This window comes from Rissa tridactyla, chromosome 2 (assembly GCF_028500815.1).
Source record: "Rissa tridactyla isolate bRisTri1 chromosome 2, bRisTri1.patW.cur.20221130, whole genome shotgun sequence".
In the NCBI taxonomy this organism is placed as follows: Eukaryota; Metazoa; Chordata; class Aves; order Charadriiformes; family Laridae; genus Rissa; species Rissa tridactyla.
Genome location: NC_071467.1, coordinates 148897518 through 148914714, shown reverse-complemented (window position 1 = coordinate 148914714; position 17197 = coordinate 148897518). Strand labels below are relative to the sequence as shown.

General features: G+C 37.0%; 1 protein-coding gene across 4 annotated transcripts in view; it reads left to right on the top strand.

The window, feature by feature from the left end:
• Positions 1-17197, top strand: part of PRTFDC1 (phosphoribosyl transferase domain containing 1) — a 47376-nt gene that overhangs the window by 16456 nt on the left and 13723 nt on the right. For all 4 annotated transcript variants that reach the window (XM_054192851.1, XM_054192849.1, XM_054192847.1 and 1 more), the window contains exon 4: positions 10620-10685. In XM_054192851.1, coding sequence (XP_054048826.1) covers positions 10620-10685 — 66 coding nt within the window. The remainder of the gene's footprint in view (positions 1-10619; positions 10686-17197) is intronic.

Genomic DNA, 17197 nt, shown 5'->3' with positions numbered 1-17197 from the left:
TTTCCTGTTGGACACCGCTTAGGGGCTTGGAGTGTTACTAATAATATAAGTAGGCGTTAATTTGTGGGCATAGTTCAGGAAAGGTCACAATAAGCCTATCATACAGTCAGTTTATCAAGTTTATCTGTAATGTAAAACTTACTCATAGAGAGGTGATCTCTGTAACTGTATGCATCAGATAACACACCTACACACCACTTAAATATGTTAGCACCATCTGAATTCTTGATGATTTTTTTTAAATATGAGTAAGTGTTTCAGTGACTCACATATAAAAGATTTGGGGGAACCAAACAGCTCAGCCGGGGGAGAACTGAGTAGGAAGCGGCCTGATTGCCATGGGGACAGAACGAGAGCAGATGTGGCAGTGAAGGCAGAGCGATACTGAGCTGTGCTACAGCTCTCCAGCAATATCAAAATACTGTTTTAAGGCATTTATAGGGCATATTAAAGCAAGTAATTACTTGCCTTAAGATACTTCTCATTTTTATCTATTGTTGCCTGCTTAGGTATTACCTTCCTTTACACTGATTTGTGATTTTTAGCTGTGGAATTCTTTCTTCTAACTGAAAAATTTTTACAGTTTTCCTGTATTGTGGGTTGACACTCTGTTCTTCTGGACTTCAGATCTAATGAAAAGTCCGCAAGAGGTATTTTCTAATCTTTCTGGAGAAATTTGTCTCCCCAAGGGTCACATTTTTCTAAGAAGCTGTAATGTTTTCTTTTGAAAAATGTTTTCCGATTTGAAATAAATGTTTTAGATTACAGTATGTTACAGAGGGTACAGCTACTATGGATAAATGGAGTTTTAGATCTGAAGTTAATTTTTCATAAGTTTTTTTTAAATATTTTTTTCATGAGCTTAAATCTTTGGTATTTTTAAGCAATGCAGGTTTCTGGAACATCTTGACATTTGAGAACATGGATGTTTTTAAAATTGGTCAGTTTTAGAACAGATTTAAAGCATCAAGGGATTTCATTAAAAGCATTCAAGAGGTCATTTTTTCAAAGAGTTAGATTCTAAAGTTCCCCTGGATACAATATTTGTTGTAAAGCAGTGGTTTGTTACAAAGCCTGAAAAATTGGAGTTTAGTCTTAGTAAAGTATTTTGTTTCATATTCTGCCAAAAATACAACAAGCCACTACTAAATTATGACATTTGCAGCATTACTATATGTCCTCATTAAGAGAGCCTATAGTCCTTATTTTCAGGGACATTGTACAGGGACCGGGAGATAGGCTCTTCTGTATAAGAAAAGTCCAGAACATAATGGTTACTAATACTGTTCTACAAATAAGATCTGACGAGTTTGAAAGTATCGTGATATATTTATGCATTGGAAAAATATCACCTTGATTACTTATTTGGATGCTAATAATACCATTTAGTGTGTGGTTTTTTATATTAAGATCTGAAATGGGGCAAAATTAATTAAAAGAAGCCGGAGGGTTCTAATTTTCCCAAGGAATTCTATGACTCTCTTTTACTGGCATCTCTTAAATGCTGTTTCTTAAAACAGATCACAGCATGTGCAATGTTCATGCAGTGCCACACCCCAAGGGTGCTGTAAGGCATAAACCAAAAAGGTTACTTTAAAGGAATATAGCAATAACAAGTATTGTTGCAGTATCTGTGTGACAAATACAAAATTCTTTTCTCCTCATTTGATAGACAGAAGTTAGAATATTTAAATAGAGAAGGGATGCTATAAAATAAGCTTGCAAGAAAACTCACAAAGGACCTGTGCGTTATCAAAAGTTTCCAACTTGTCACTAGCCAAGGGACTAAACATCATGGTATGAAAGAGAGCGCTGCCGAGTTGTAAGAGTCAATGATACGCTAGACTCCAGATTGCTGGAAGGGGCTAAGCATTTGAGGTTTTTATCAGTCTCATCTTTTGTGAATTTGCTTACACCTATCTATCTGTTTTCTCAGCCTGTGGCTATTTGACAAATTTGAAGATTCTCCTACCTTCCTTTTATCACCAAATCCTAGGAGCTGCTGATAGTCAGGGTCAGAAGGTTAGTACTTTGTGCTTAGTCTAGAGAAAGCTGTTTTCTCTTGTGCTTTCAGAACCCTCCAAGGGACAGGATTTTTAGTACGGAGCTACAAATCCACTATACGATTTTTCGCAATGTTCATTTACTTTTGTTCATTTCTTTACAAAACATTTCAAAAAATGGAGTAAGAAGGTACACATGGATCTAGTAGTGTCCCGACTGACATGCTGAGATTCTCTATTGATGCTGGGAAATGTGACTTCCAGTTCTGGAGAAGACACTTCCTAAATTGTTCTTTTGCCTGTAAGTTTTGAATTTTATTTGCTTCCCATCTCGGGAGACAAAGCATGAACCTCACCTCACAGGACTGAACACCCCTATGAAATTGATAGTACCTTTTCTCATCCTGGAGCATATGCAGATTTTATTTCTATGTTTTAAATGTTATTTTACAGAATAAAAAGTTATAGTACAAGGAAACCTCAGACTACACTCCGTGGAAACTAACCCAAGTTTTGCGGATATATTGTGTTTCTGATCTATATACCATTCAAAACATTTGGTATCACATGTTCTTCATTTCAGTTCTTGCTGATCTTTTTAAGTGTACAGGTGCTGCTTGTGCCATATGGTTATATGTGGTGCTGCAATGTCACTGCCTCGTTCTTAAACGAAATAACACATTAAACCAATACCAAGCAAATATAGAAAACTTAATTGCTAAACCAGAAAGGAAAATATTAAATAATTTATGGTCTACAATCCTTCTTAGCCAAGATAACTGGTCTAAATTCTGGTGCAATTTACAACAGTTTGGCCATTTTCCTGTAGAGTTACTTCCTGTTGATACCAATAAAACTGAAATAATATCTCTGTTCAGACATTTTAAGGGAACTTTTAAGGCAAGTTTTACCCACAATAAAACTATAGGGATAGATTATGTATGCAGTCATGTTTTTAGAAAATTTTCTTTATTTGAAATCTCTTTATTCTGTACATCTACAGAACATTAATAGGTGGAAATATAGTGTTAAACACATGCTTCCAGCAAAATAAGAGAGTGGAGAGAATTTACAGCTTTTAACATTTGCCCCTAGGAAATATGTTCTTAGTTGCAGGTATAACCTGTATTAACCTGTGTTATCTGCATTAACATTGCATGCGAGTTCACCTTTGTTGATGTCTGAAAGTACGCGCAAGAAGAGATCGATTCCAAATGCTTTGACCGGGAAGGCAAAGGCTTCAATGGCAGTCTGTGCTTCATTACATACCAGAGAATGTCCATGGAAGCAACTCCTCTAGGGGATGAATTTTCTGATGGCTATTTCAAGATACCTTACCTTTGGATTAAATACAGAGAAGGCATGCAAGAGTCCTGGTACACAAGAAGTTACTGAATGTGTGAACAGATGATTGTAAACAATCCAATTTATTAATTTTAATAACTTACTGTTGCCCTGAGAGTTGTTTAAGCTGAATGATCTGCCGTGCTTTTACAGCAGAGAAGAAACATACACGTGTTACCACAGGTCAGCTGATAAGGAGTTCCTTGCTGTCAGTGAGTTTGTTGTCTGCGTTTCTCTGTCCAAAGCCAACTTCCTCATTGCAGAACTCTCGCCTTTCCTGGAACTGGATAGACTAGCCTGAATTTGAAGCACTTCCAAACCTGTGCAATGGAGTTTTTTGTTAAGGAATAACAAGAAGGAAGAAAAAGAATAAAAAATAAGCAAAATCTTCAAATTAGTTATACTGCAGATCTAACCATAGAGATATAAAATATGTCTTATGCTATAGTAACTGGAGCTCAGATAGATATACCTATACCAGTATAAATTTACTATCTCAGGTTATGCTGGCAATAGCAGTAAGACAGATCTTGGCCCATCATAGTCAGCGGTGTGGTTGCTGACCAGCTCAGGAAGGCACCGCAGCCTCAACTTTAAAGCTAACAGAGATACACAAAACCATCACTGCTTCAGTGCAAATATACCTTTACTGTCCCTGCGGGAGAGGTGGTGTTCTAACAGTGGGTGTATGCCAGTTTTCTGTATTTGATTTCCAGTTGGTTCAGCATTGTGGGCTTGTTTGCAAGGTATTCAAAGCACCTACAAATATATCAGTGACCTGGCACTTGATTATTTTGAATGTGGGTGTGCCCCGGAGGTTGCAGTCTGCCATTTGGTATACATTTGATTCTGGGGAAGTGAAGGCATGCTTTCCAGTCTTTAGTGGGAAGCGATCCATAGCATTCCCACTCATTTGCACAAGTCTCCAACTTAACAGCACTTACTATTTGTCCTCTGAATGTTGCTACTCTAAGCCTGGATAGTCTTTCTAGTTGCCTGCTACGAAAACCATGACAGTCCGTGCTCTTGAGGTCTTTTGTTCTTAGCTGTTGTTCTTCAGAGAAGAAACTGAGAATAGTATCGGTTCAAGTGTATGTTGCTTCTCAGTACAGCATCTTATGTATTACCACTCCACAGATGTTCTTCTTCCTTCTGCTGATATACTGAGAATAATTTCATAGCCTATACTTTATATGTCAGTTTGACTTTACCTAGTAGTCAAAATACGTTAACAGATGATGTAGATGCCATACTGATGCTTCCCCAACCAAAATATTCATATATTGAAGTACTTCTCAGGAGGCAGGCTGCAAAGCAAGTAAGCTTCATACTAGGCATCATGATCCAAACTGGAACATCAAAATTTTCATTTTAATTGTTATGTTCATGACTGAGATGGTAGAGCATGGTCATGTAGCAAAAGATATTGTAATTATTGAACAGTATATAATTTCAAAGCAGAAGTCTTTATACTTGCAGATGCATCTATCCAAACTCTGCCAATACCTGCAATTAATTTCTGCAATGCTTTTTTTTAAATGCAGAAATCTTGGTTATATTATGAATCAGTTTGCTGCAGCTAAGTCACATCAAATTATTAATTTTCTCTTTAAAAGTTGTGTGACAGACATTGCTTCTGTGGTTTCGTTTTGAAATATATTAACTGGAAAGTAATTTCTTGTCATATCTGCTCTGATTTCATCTGAGTGTTATGTTTCTTCTCAACTGAAAAACATATCTGTAATATGTGTTAATTTGTGTGCCAGAGTATACAGTTCTGCTTGGGGTTTCTGTCATTTTCAATTTCTGTTGCAGCACTGTATGGTAGCCATAGATCTGAAAACATATATCCATTTCATAAGTCAGTTGTGGCCATCTGATGTTTCAGAGTCTCAGCTTTTCTTTACTGTATGCACTACTAAGAATTTTGTTCAAATCCTCATCATTCATTACCTTGGTAATTGTCATCTCCTCTTTGGCTTTAATACCATATACCTTGTTCCCTCAGTGCCATTCAAAATGCAGCTGTTTAGATCACCTTCAAAGTTACTATTAGTGTAGCCTACCCGGTTGCTATCCTTCCTCCAGTATTAAATGCAAGTTATTGTTTTATTGAGGCTCATTAAGACTCCATTCTTGATGATCATGAACCCCCCACATGAAATCCAATTGTTTTATAGGTAAATTTCTATTTCTGCTCCAAGAATTTTAGAGTGTAGAGGCCTATTAATCATCCAGTGCAGTTTTTGCAGAAAATCTGCAAAGACTGGTTGCTAATATTTTTTTAATGACAGAAGTTGGAAGAAAGATTGAAATAATATCTTTTGAAATCTCTCCTCAAATATATTTCACCTAGATTAAAATGAAACCTTTGAGTAAATGTGCAAGCATATTATCCTGGGGTGGTACCGAGGGGAACTGTGTAAAGCGTTTGTGTGAGACAGACCCTAGAGTGGATAGTTCAGGATATTACTAACGGACAATAGTCAAGATCATTGCTTCTTATGTGCCTGTGGTAAATGTGACTGAAAAGAATTTCTTTCCGAGTGGTTAGTGAGGTTTTTAGGAAGAAAATACTGATCTCATGTCTTAAGCTGGGATTCATCTCACCTAACTTCAGATTTCTCACAGTCAGATGTCTATGTTTAGGTTATTTGCTGTAGATATCCCATATGGTGAAACAGATGATCTATCTTGTTTTCTCCATTGATTAAAAGGGAGCCCAGGATGCATAGATTTAGATGTCTTAACTTTCAGATGCCTAAATTAGGAACAGAATGATCCTGTCTTTAATGAAGACGTTTTGAGGTCATGAGGTCTCACCCTATGAGAACAGAAGCAGCATAGATCACACGCAGCCTTAATGACATGGACATAACGATATTTCTTAATGGAAAATAAAAGCTGAGGCAAAGTAAATGTGACGACTGAACTCTATTCTGCTTTAGTGGACATGTTGCACCAAATCTACTGGTGAAGAGGTGCTTGACTCTTGCTTTTCAAACTCTGTCGATTGTGGGTCAGTCACAGTTGGGAACGTCACAGGCAGTAGTTCTGTCTTAGCCATTTCACTTGGCCATTAGGGAAGGATAAGAGAAGCCTTCGAGATGCTCTGTATTCAATGGCTTGAAGTTCCAAGGGACAACTGAAAGTAATGGTCTGTCAACCACTTCTTTTTCGTCAAAACCTTCCTGGAAAACCCAGCTGTGGGAGTTGGGATGATGGTGCAAAATTACAGCTGTCCTCAGGTTAGTGGACCTGCTGTATCAGCCAAGTGGCAGAAAGCAAAGCAGAACAGGTCAGATGGTCACATCCTTCTTTGTTAAGAGTTTCCACGGTGAATTTTAGGAGAAAAAGGTAATTGCATTTTTTCCAAGAAATTCCATACGAACTGTGCAGACTATAGTAACTAAATGTGTGATAATGACCCGGTGTCCATATTTCATAATTTAGTTATGCATTTAAACTGTTATGTTAGAGCTTCTTTTTTTGCCATGATTGTTTCAATGAGCCCAGTATTAATGTACTCCAGATTCTGTTTCTTTAGAAGAGTAACAGATGTTCACAGTTTGGGGCAATTTTCAGATGAGCAATGCTGTTTATAATAAATTTTCCTGAGACCACCCAACTCATTTCACTTGTAACTTGAACTATGTCCAAGTGTTGATCTCAGGAGATGTAAAAGAGATGTAATAATTCTGTGCCCCACCCAGTTCAAAAGACATGACTTAGTATAGACGGAATTTAAATATCTATACTTCCAATCAACATAGAAACTCAAAGTTTTATCTTGCATGCCATGAAAAATGGAGGTGGAAATAGCAACATTCTTACTTTCATTCGTCAAGTATTCCTAGGATCTGAAGATGTATATTGACAAGGTCTGAATGAAATAGAATTAAAACCCAAAGATGAACAGGTGAAAAAGCACAACATAGCAAGTAAAACCAAGGAAAGTGACATTTATCCTGGAAAATGCAGATTTACTAAACACAGGAAAAAATCAGAAATGCAGTATTATATATAGCTTGCAATGCGACAAAATGCATCATATCTTGTTAGAAACAGCTGCAATAAATTTTGTGCTGCACTAACCACAGTGGGATTTTGATATGTCTCTATCTAGGACATTATATTTAGTGTCAAACATTTAACAGCAAAAATAGTGTTGATAGGGTTTAAGGATGTTAGAAAGCAAGTATTGAGGAACTTTGGGAGACGGAAAATGAACCTTTAATTAATGTCTCTGCATTTATAAGAAGTCCTAGAAACTCAATTGTATCAGTTTTGTCAAGGTATGGAACAACTCCGAAAGGAAAAAAGAGGCTCTGAATGACTTGAGGACATGAAAATAAAACAAACAGTTCTGAATTGACAGTAATTGGTACTGAATGAAACAGTACCAATTCTTTTTTCTTTCCTGACATTTATTGCACTTTATACTTAATATTTAGTGCAGTGTTATTTTGAGATTGTAAACTGAGAATTCAGCAAAAAGCCTTGAGAGGTTCCTATGGCAACCATAGTGTGCATGTTATCTATGTGAATATTACGATTACGCTAATGTGACATCGTGGTATTGAGTCTTGCTGTTTGGCAGGTATGTATTTTACAATACGAGTTAATTGATGAGCGTAGTTATAGTTATAAATGGCATTAAAATCAGGCATCTGAAATTTTTTTTGCAATAGAATTACTCTAGTGCATGATGCAAGTAATTTTCTTTACATTTCTTGAAAGCACCTTGGCTGGAGGGTTCTCAGCTGCATTTTTATATGTGGTTTTTAGGCACAGTGAATACTCAGCCCTGTCCTCTAACAGAGATCATTCTCCAGTCAGAACACGAGGATTTTCATAATTGTGTGCAATTGTGTCACAACGGCCAATGTGTGAATACGCAGCTTGACAGGATGCTCTGATCGCTCAGCTCTCAATGGCTTTTGTGTTTGCTTAACTGCTTGCCAGCAATGAAGATGCTATTTCAGCATCTTCCTTTCAGCTGGAGCCAGAAATACCAAATGCAAAGGAAACAGTGCTGCTGTGAAGACCCCCGAGATTTTTTTAAAGTTAAATATAAATAAGTTCATTAATCATTGCACCTCACTGTTGGGATTTTTTTTCTCTCTTGTTTTAAACTAGCAACTAAGGGCAAACTGCCCCTTCGGTAATTCCTGTGTGTTGGTTGTTACTGAAATTCCAGTCTTTCTTATTTGGAATTGAAAAAAAAAATGTCGCTGCATTGGTTATACGTACCATGATAGATATTAGAAACTATCTGCCTTTTATAGTCTTGACCTGAATATGTCCCTGACTTTTGAAGAGTGACCTGTCTTGCTCTACAACAAAAGGTTTATGCTTTTAAGCCTGAACGTAAAATCTTCTCTATTTCCACATTTTATTTAGTTTTAAAATAATATTATAGGAATCGGTTGCTTGCTTTGTTGTTTTTTTTTTCTTCCTGTTTTTCTTTACAAGAACAAAAGAAATGTTGAAACTTATATTAGAAAACATATGGGATGCAACTTTCATTCCTGGTCTAGCTCCGTTTCCCAGGAAACAAAGCAGAGCAGCATGAAAAGGATCTAAAGCTCCTAGATCCGGTGGAGAAAAAGTGAGGGCAGGTCTAAAATGTGTCTTTCAAGGCAATGACTACCAAGGACCTCTTACAAAGCTGTGGTGTGAGAGTTTTTTGGGCAGTGGAGTCTGAGTAAAAGGGGAGCCTTTTGGTGGGTCTGCAGCATGCAAACCTGGAGAAATTGTCTTCTGGGCAATTCTGCAACCTTTACCTACAGTTACTCAGGAAGGCTGTATTAATTTAGACAACCTGTTCCCATGGGGACCGCGAATAGTTCCTGGGGATGTCAGATTGCTTGTGATCGGCTGGCTGCAAAGGTGCCTTGGAAGTCCCTGGACTTTTGCCACCTGGGCTGTGAGCGTGGGCAGATGCGGTTTCCGTCTGCACAGGCGTGCGGCTGGGACCGTGCCGCTGGTGCTGGTTTTTGAGGGGAAGAAGAGGAGCTATAAACTCTTTAGCCCAGTAAATCCTCACCTACCTTCGAAGTCCTGCTGTCCCATTTTTTATTCGTGGAAAAACATCTGACTTCAGAGCACTGACTTTACAAAATAAAAGCAAAGTATTCAAGTACTGCATTTTTGTCAGTTGTCTGTAATGATAAAGCTTCCTGATGTTACTAGTAAATTGCAGTGTCACGTCATGGTGCTGCAGCTATTACTAAAATAGGACTAACACTGTCTTCCTACAGGTAGGGAGATTAGATTAGCACGTGCACCAATTTGGCAAAAAAAACGCATTAACTATACTTAGTTTTGCTCTTGCTTTGTTTGGAAAGTTCATATAGCTTGGCCATGACTGTATATTTTTTAATTTGCTACCTTCTTTAAGGCCTCTTTGTCTTCCTTTAAAAGTAGGGCTTCTGTATGTCTCCCTTATGTGATCTTAACTCTGTGTGCTGCTCATCATGAATTCGAACTAGAGCTGGTTGAGACTTCTCTATCAGAACGAATTTCAACTAGAAATGTCTGTGAAACAAATTTATCAAAAAAAGTTGTTTTACTGATTTTTTAAAAAAAATACCTTTTCTAATAGGAAAATGAAAGCATACTATTATGTTGTGTTTAGTTTGACCTAATTGGCAGTATTTTATTTTATGGAATTGACCTCAAGGATTCTATCTTTGAGTATGTTGAAAAAGCAAACCCAAAACTCTTGAAATTGTACGGCACACTGAAGCTATTCTTGATAACAAGTGATAATTTTTGAAAACTTCCCTCCCCCCAAAAAAATACTTAGTGAACGTCTTCAAGAATAGCTGAGTTCTCTGTGTGAGTGACAGATGTGAACGCATTTTGCCTGTGTTTCTAAAGACTGTTCCAAAAAAAGAAAGTGCTTACAGGTGTTTGGTCAAGTGTTGAGATCCTCCTGTCTTCCCGTTGTGAAAGGGACAAGTACATTACTCAACACTTGTCATATTAAGAAATAGCGAGCAAGGGAACATTATTTATTTTAAAAAGAAAGAGGCAACTTTTTCTAGTTCAGTAAAGCCTGGAGCTTGATATTAGCTTAAATACAACCAGGAGATGACAGAAGCCACAGGAACAAGTGAGAGTGTGGTTTTGTCATACACCAATACTAACCAGCATTAGACAATATTGATTACCAAGACTCTGAAAGATCCAAAAAAAGTTAACATGTTTATACTTGTATTTTATACAGTTACATTCAATTACAAAGTTTTGTCTTTCTTCTTTCAGAATGATCAGTCTATGCAAGATATGCAGATAATGGGAGGAGATGATCTTTCAAAGCTGACTGGGAAGGTTTGTTAATTTTAAATTTAAGAAAGAAAATACATCCACTGGAAACACTTGACAAAAGCTGGATAATTTTGCACATGGACTGCCACATACTAATATTGGAATCAAAGAAAGTTATTAATCTCTATTAAATTGCTGTAATGCCATTGCTTTCAGATTGCAGCTGCCCCAAAAGATCAGAATGTTGCCCCTCCATCCTAGTGTAGGGGTTTCCCAATAGTGACGTACATACCATCAGTGAGATTGTGGGCAAAATTTGTACTGGAATGCTTGCCCTGAGCTTGTTTATGTCGTGGAGCCTTATTTTTTCTGCCCTCCTTGAGTGCATGCAAGCAAATTGCATGTTGAGTATCCCTGTTGAATTCAGCATATGAGGAGTTTAATACAATTTTGCCTACTGTACAAAGTTCAGTTATGGAACTTTTCACTCAGATAATCAAATGGGAATTTTTTTTATTTCAACATCAGGCTGGCCGTATGACTGAATTTGCTTTCCACTATGCTTGAACATAATGGTAATGAGAGAGAGTGGTTTGAGTCAGTGAAAAGGCTATTTTCATCCAGCCATGGTAATACAAAGCAGTACTTTGAAGAGGAAGGAAGGCTGATTTCATTAGGCAAATGGTCTGTGTGGAAAATGGTCAGAAATGGATTCTTTACTTATGCATTAAGGCAACATAATACTTATCTTGTTATTTGTACTGTACATGCAGTTACGCTTTTAGTAGCTGCCACTAAATAATAGCATTTTCTTCAAAGCACTCCAGTGTAGCACTAGCAAACTCATTTGTTTTGTTGTACTATAGCACACAAAAAAAAGAAGAGAAACTTAACTTTAAATATTTCATTAATATTAAATAGGTTTTGATGCAACTAGAACTTAAATGAAAAAAAATGCTGTTACACTCAGAATATTTTAGTGATACATATGTCCTCAATTTGCACTTCTAAATATTCCTTCTGGGTTTTTGTTTCTAAATGATCACTAGAGCATTAATCACGTTCTTGGAAAATATTCATTTGCTACTTTCTTATATTCAAACACTGGAGCTACCAGTTTTTCTATGATGACTTTGCATGTTTCTCTACCTCACAGGCAGAACTGGCAGTGCACCTATTCATCTTACCTAACCTATCTCTTTCCCAGATAGTCTAAACACTTTCTCAGCTTCCAAGCCCAGCTCCCCTTCCCCATCTTCCAATTCCAGATTTTCTCCATGAATGGTTCCAGTTATTAATATCTTTTCCAGATATAATCTTTCTGGTATCATTTGAATTCACTGGGGCAAAACATTATTTTCTTTTGCAGGACTTTTGTGTATTTGTGTGTGTCCACATATGTATGAAAGACAGAAAATTTCACCCCAAGTAATTCTGCTCTTTCCAAAAATTAAGTAAATTGCTGTCTTATACTGAAAACCGTGGTGACCCTTTTCTCAGTGGCGTCACCCTCCTGTTCCCAGGGATGGAACAGGACGTAAAATTTGGCTGTTGGGAGGCTAGGACATACCTGAGGAGAAGCCTGAAGAGCAATGTAGTTTAAGATCGCTGGGTAAGGAGGCTGGGATCTTGGGTAGGCGGAAAGGGGCTGGTTTGGGAACAAAGGCGGCTGCTGATGAGGAAGGGAGCCCAGATCTGGAAGCTGGGTGTGGAGAGGCTGAAGCGGAGCAGGAAGGGAGGGCTGGGACTGCTGGGGGAGCAGACTTGCTGAAGGCAAGGCATGTTTGGCAGTTGTTTGTATGTGTGGTTGTCTGTGACACAGCTGATGTATGAATAATTAAACAGCATTTTCACTATAACAAGTGAGAATGGGGTTTCCTTAAGACTTATTTTACTGATTGAAAAGCTGGGATGCAACGCTTGAGCTCAAATGTTCATACTTACACATCTAAAGTTGGATATATGAAGGAGTGGCCTTATGTCCATGGATGCCAACTCCTCCATCTGTTGTTGACTTAAGCAATCAGTGCAAGTATTCAGCACATTTTACTAATCAGTCATTTGCAGACTGATTCAGAGCCTCCTACAGTCAATGTAAATCTTTCCTTGAAGTGTTTTTTAGTACCTTAGTTTATCTGCTGCCTTTTAAAACTACTGGCTTTAGTAACCATTCTAAGTCACCGAGTGAATTAGTGGAATACTTACCAATAGAATTCAACTTCCCTGCTTTTAATTGAGCTGGGTGCTTCTTCTGCCGGCTTGCAGTACTTGTTAAGAAAAGACTGTAATTATATTGAAAAATTAATACGCCAGGTTAAGTCCCATTAACTTGGTGATTGTGGAAGTTGTTTTTAAAAATGCCAGCATGGGTTCGGAATGCAAGTTCCATTGAGCTTCTGTAAAGTTCAAAAGCATCAATAATGTAAACAGTTTTGAAATCTGCAGACAAAAGATTCTGAGATTTTTATCTTAAAGTGCTCCTCATTAAGTAATAATACCTGGAACCTCCGCTAGCCTATAATCTTAGTGAACAACTAAGTAATTTTCCATGCATTACTTATTATTGGACAAAAAGATTACTGAGTATATTCATGAAGGTGCTGTTCTATAGCAATGTTTTTTCTGAAAAAGCTTAAAGAAAGCAAGACATTTTAAAAGCTAATTAAAAAGAGGCTGTTAAAGATAATAGCTCTTCAGAAGGAAGAATATCTCCTCTGTACTTCTCTACAATATGCTTTTGTTTATAAAAATATTATAAGCCTAGGAAAACTGTATAATGACCCAAACCATGAAAAATATAAATATTCTGAGAGAGGGGAGAGTTACTATATAGACCCAAACTGTTACCTGAAGAAAGTCATCCACCATATGAAATTCTTCTTCTGTGAAGAAGGTCACAGAGGTAAGAATGAAGATTTCCGTGGCATGAATCATTAATAAAGGCACTTGAAGAATGAGTCCTGATATAGCTTAAGACTCTAATGCTTTGTAACTATTCATTTCTATGCAGAAAAAATATAATTTCAAAATCTCTCCTTTCATGATGTAAGTGGTGAACATAAAATCTCTCAGTAGCTGATTAGTTAAGTAGCTGCTTAGTTTTCAATTACTTTAAAGCTGAAATGCTCATTTGGGTAAAAATTATCATTAACGTTTGTAAAGAGGAATAAATTTTGAAAATGGGGAGATAATTAATAGCTGTCCAGAAAACTAGAGGCGCTGTTTGAAAGCAAGAAAGCTATGAAAATTTATGTAGATGAGGTGAAAGAACAAATAATATAACCCTGTTTAGTGTTAATACTGTAATTATACTGTATAATACTGTAAAAACTTGTAACATATTTTACATTATTTTGGGCATTTAAACAAAGTAAATTTTAAAACGTCTAGAAACTTCAGTAGATTCAGCTGTACCAGAGTTGTAAGTTATCACTGCCATTTACCTCTTATACCTGGACATGTGTATATTTTGTCCCAAGAGCTTTGGAGCTGGTTACGTAGTCCGAAGTCTCTACTGACAGGAACCATTCTGTATATCGCTCCATATGTAATGTGTCATAGAATCATAGCATTGCCCAGGTTGGAAGGGACCTTTCAGATCATCAAGTCCAACCATCAACCTAACTCTGACAAAAACCATCACTAAACCATATCTCTAAGCACTATGTCTGCCTGTCTTTTAATACCTCCAGGGATGGTGCCTCAACCGCTTCCCTGGGCAGCCTGTAGCCTTTCAAAAAAGCTCCTATACCACTGTGACTTATCTCCTTGTAAATGAGAGAAGTTAAACAAAATCATAAACTTAAGAGTTTATATCATTTTGCAATTGCAATACTTATTACAGTTGTATACTGTATTTGATGTCAAAAATAGATCCATGTATTTTTGTCATTATCACTATTTCTACATAACATAGAATGTGAACAAAATCAATCATTCTTATTTGTTAGGTTAGTAAGAACTTTTAATTAAAACAAAGTAGTTATGTAGTTAGTACAATACAATTATGGAGCCAGCGATTTCTGATATTCCGTCTGTCTGTGATATGGGTCAATGCTTACGTTCTTTATGAAGGACTGTTCCCCTTGTTCATATTAAGTACATCTTGTTGACAGCCAGTGGTTTGGGCATTTTTGGAGAAGTGTAGAAGGTAATAAATAATGATCAAGAAAAAAAGAAAGTGAATGTCTTATATTCTCTCTGCACTTAATTGTTTTAGTTTGAGCACACCATCACTACTACTCCGATGCTCTCCTAAAATAACTGATCAGCTCATATCAAAGAGAGGTTTCACTCAGAGGAAGATATCCACCGTGCAACATTCCTCACTTCCTTCCTGCAGGATTTGTGCTATAAAATCTCCAAACTTCCTTTATATGTCTCACCTAAATCAATTTATCCACTGTCTACCATTTTCTTGCCCCACTTTTCATATGGTAAGATGTTCCAGGAACATAATGCAATCTCACTTTCTTTTCTTATGTCTCTCATTTCTTCTCGTATTTTACTGAGACATTTTCTCTGCATGTCATAGCTTCTAACAACAATTCTGAGACCTGTTTCTCTAGCATTCTCCTAAATATGTTAGCATTTCAGTATTTAACGCAACGTAAATGTGGCAACTGCACAACACAAAGTTTTATTTTTTAGATTTAAAATACATATTATCTTCTCCTTCACCATTCCAAGTTTGTTTCTCATAATTCTGTTGGTTGTGTATTTATTTTTTTTCAGCTTCAGTATTCTCCACCTTGACTAATGTTGTGCTTTCTCTCCCTACATGCATTCCTTTCTGGAATAATGCCAATAAATTTGCAGAAAAAAATAATGGCATTCTCTTTAGAACATTATGTGCATGGGAGACTCTTTACCTGACAGTAAAGGTATACAAAATCCACTATACACTTCTGCAATAGTCATGTCCCCCATTCCTCTCTACATCTTACTGTATTCCTATCAGACGTGCTGCCTTGCCTTTTTCATCTTTTCAAAGGTTGATTTTATGTGCCTCGAAGCATTCCACATCTTCAGTACCTCTACTTAACTGCCATCTTTAGTCACTTTTGTTGTTCTCTGTTTTTTCTTAATTAGATTTTATACTGTCTACTCTTCTGACAGTTGCCATCCTTAACTGCTTTTTCCACAGCAAAAGACACTATTTTTTTCTTCCCCAAAGTCAATCACCTTTCTTTGCACTTCCTTCTTAGGTAATCTCTTCTCCTGTTCATCATTTTCTTTTGTTGTTGTTGTTCTGGAGGAAGGAAAGTTGAAATAAAACATCTTAGCCTTCCTATCCTATTTTTCACATGGTCTCTGCTCACCCCCATAATTCCTGCTTCTACATCATACGTGTTCATAATTCTGTTCATTTTACCTGTGTCCAGAAGATCCTCTTCCAATTCCAGATGATCAGAAAATTATACTTTTTCCTTCAAGTCAGAGAATGGAGACAGTGATCCATTCCTGCATTACCTTTAGAGTGATTATGGCCATTTTCTCTACTTAGGCACAACAGAAGCATGTTGTAAAGATGGCTGCGAGCAAAACATGTACATGTACAGCTTTCAACACAATGCTCTCTAAGAACAAAACAGTGAGAACAAAAAACAAACTGGAGAGTGTATCATCATGCCCTTCATTATGTCCCCCATTCTGTTGACTCTTGGAGATACTGAACTAGTTTTACAGACTTTAAGTAGCTGGAGTCTGTGTACGTAGACTCTTAATGCACTAACCAAGTTGCTTCCATCAGCAGCTGACACTGACCAAACTCTCTAAAAACATAATGTTTTTGATATATGATATCTGTCCTTTCAGGAATGCCATAAGATGTGGATCAGCCCAGCAGAAAAGATTAAAATCAGACATTCATGACCTGTTCTAGAACCCTGTAGAAAGCTCCTACTTAGATGTCTAATTTCTCAAAAGTCTTTCATATTATGTTCATATAACAGTCAACTGTCATCATTGCTAAAATGATGAACCTAGTTTTCTCTTCTGAATTTGGATAGCTTTTTGCCTTTCGCTGTTGCATTTTTTAATACCTTTGCCTACTAGATTGAGCAGCTTGCCATTATCAAATTTATATTGCCATATGGTTGCATATTTGCCTACTATCCAGTCATTACTTAGGCTTCTTTTAGATAAAGTAATGCACTGGGAGCCTGCTGTAAAGTGCTGGTGTTCTGTAAGATGTAAATGAGACACAGTTTGAACGTAGAATTAATAACAGGAAATTAATACTAGGCAATTGATACAGTTGTAAGAAACAAAATTTCAAGCATGCAGATCCTTCTGTTGGTCTGAACACAATCAGCAAACTTCATGCTAAGTACAGATTGAGAGAAACTCTTAATTTTAACCTAATGTGGTAATCAGTCAATTTGGGAGAAAAAAGTGATTGTCCTACATGATCACCTGCCCTATGACCAAAGGGGCAGATAAAAACGTTAAGAATTCCTATGAGCTAAAATAAGAGAGCAAATTATCAGCTGTGGAACACTGATAAATGAGTTGGAGGTCAGCTGCAGTGGAAGATTATAATGTGCCATAAAGCCAGTATTTTATTGAGTCCA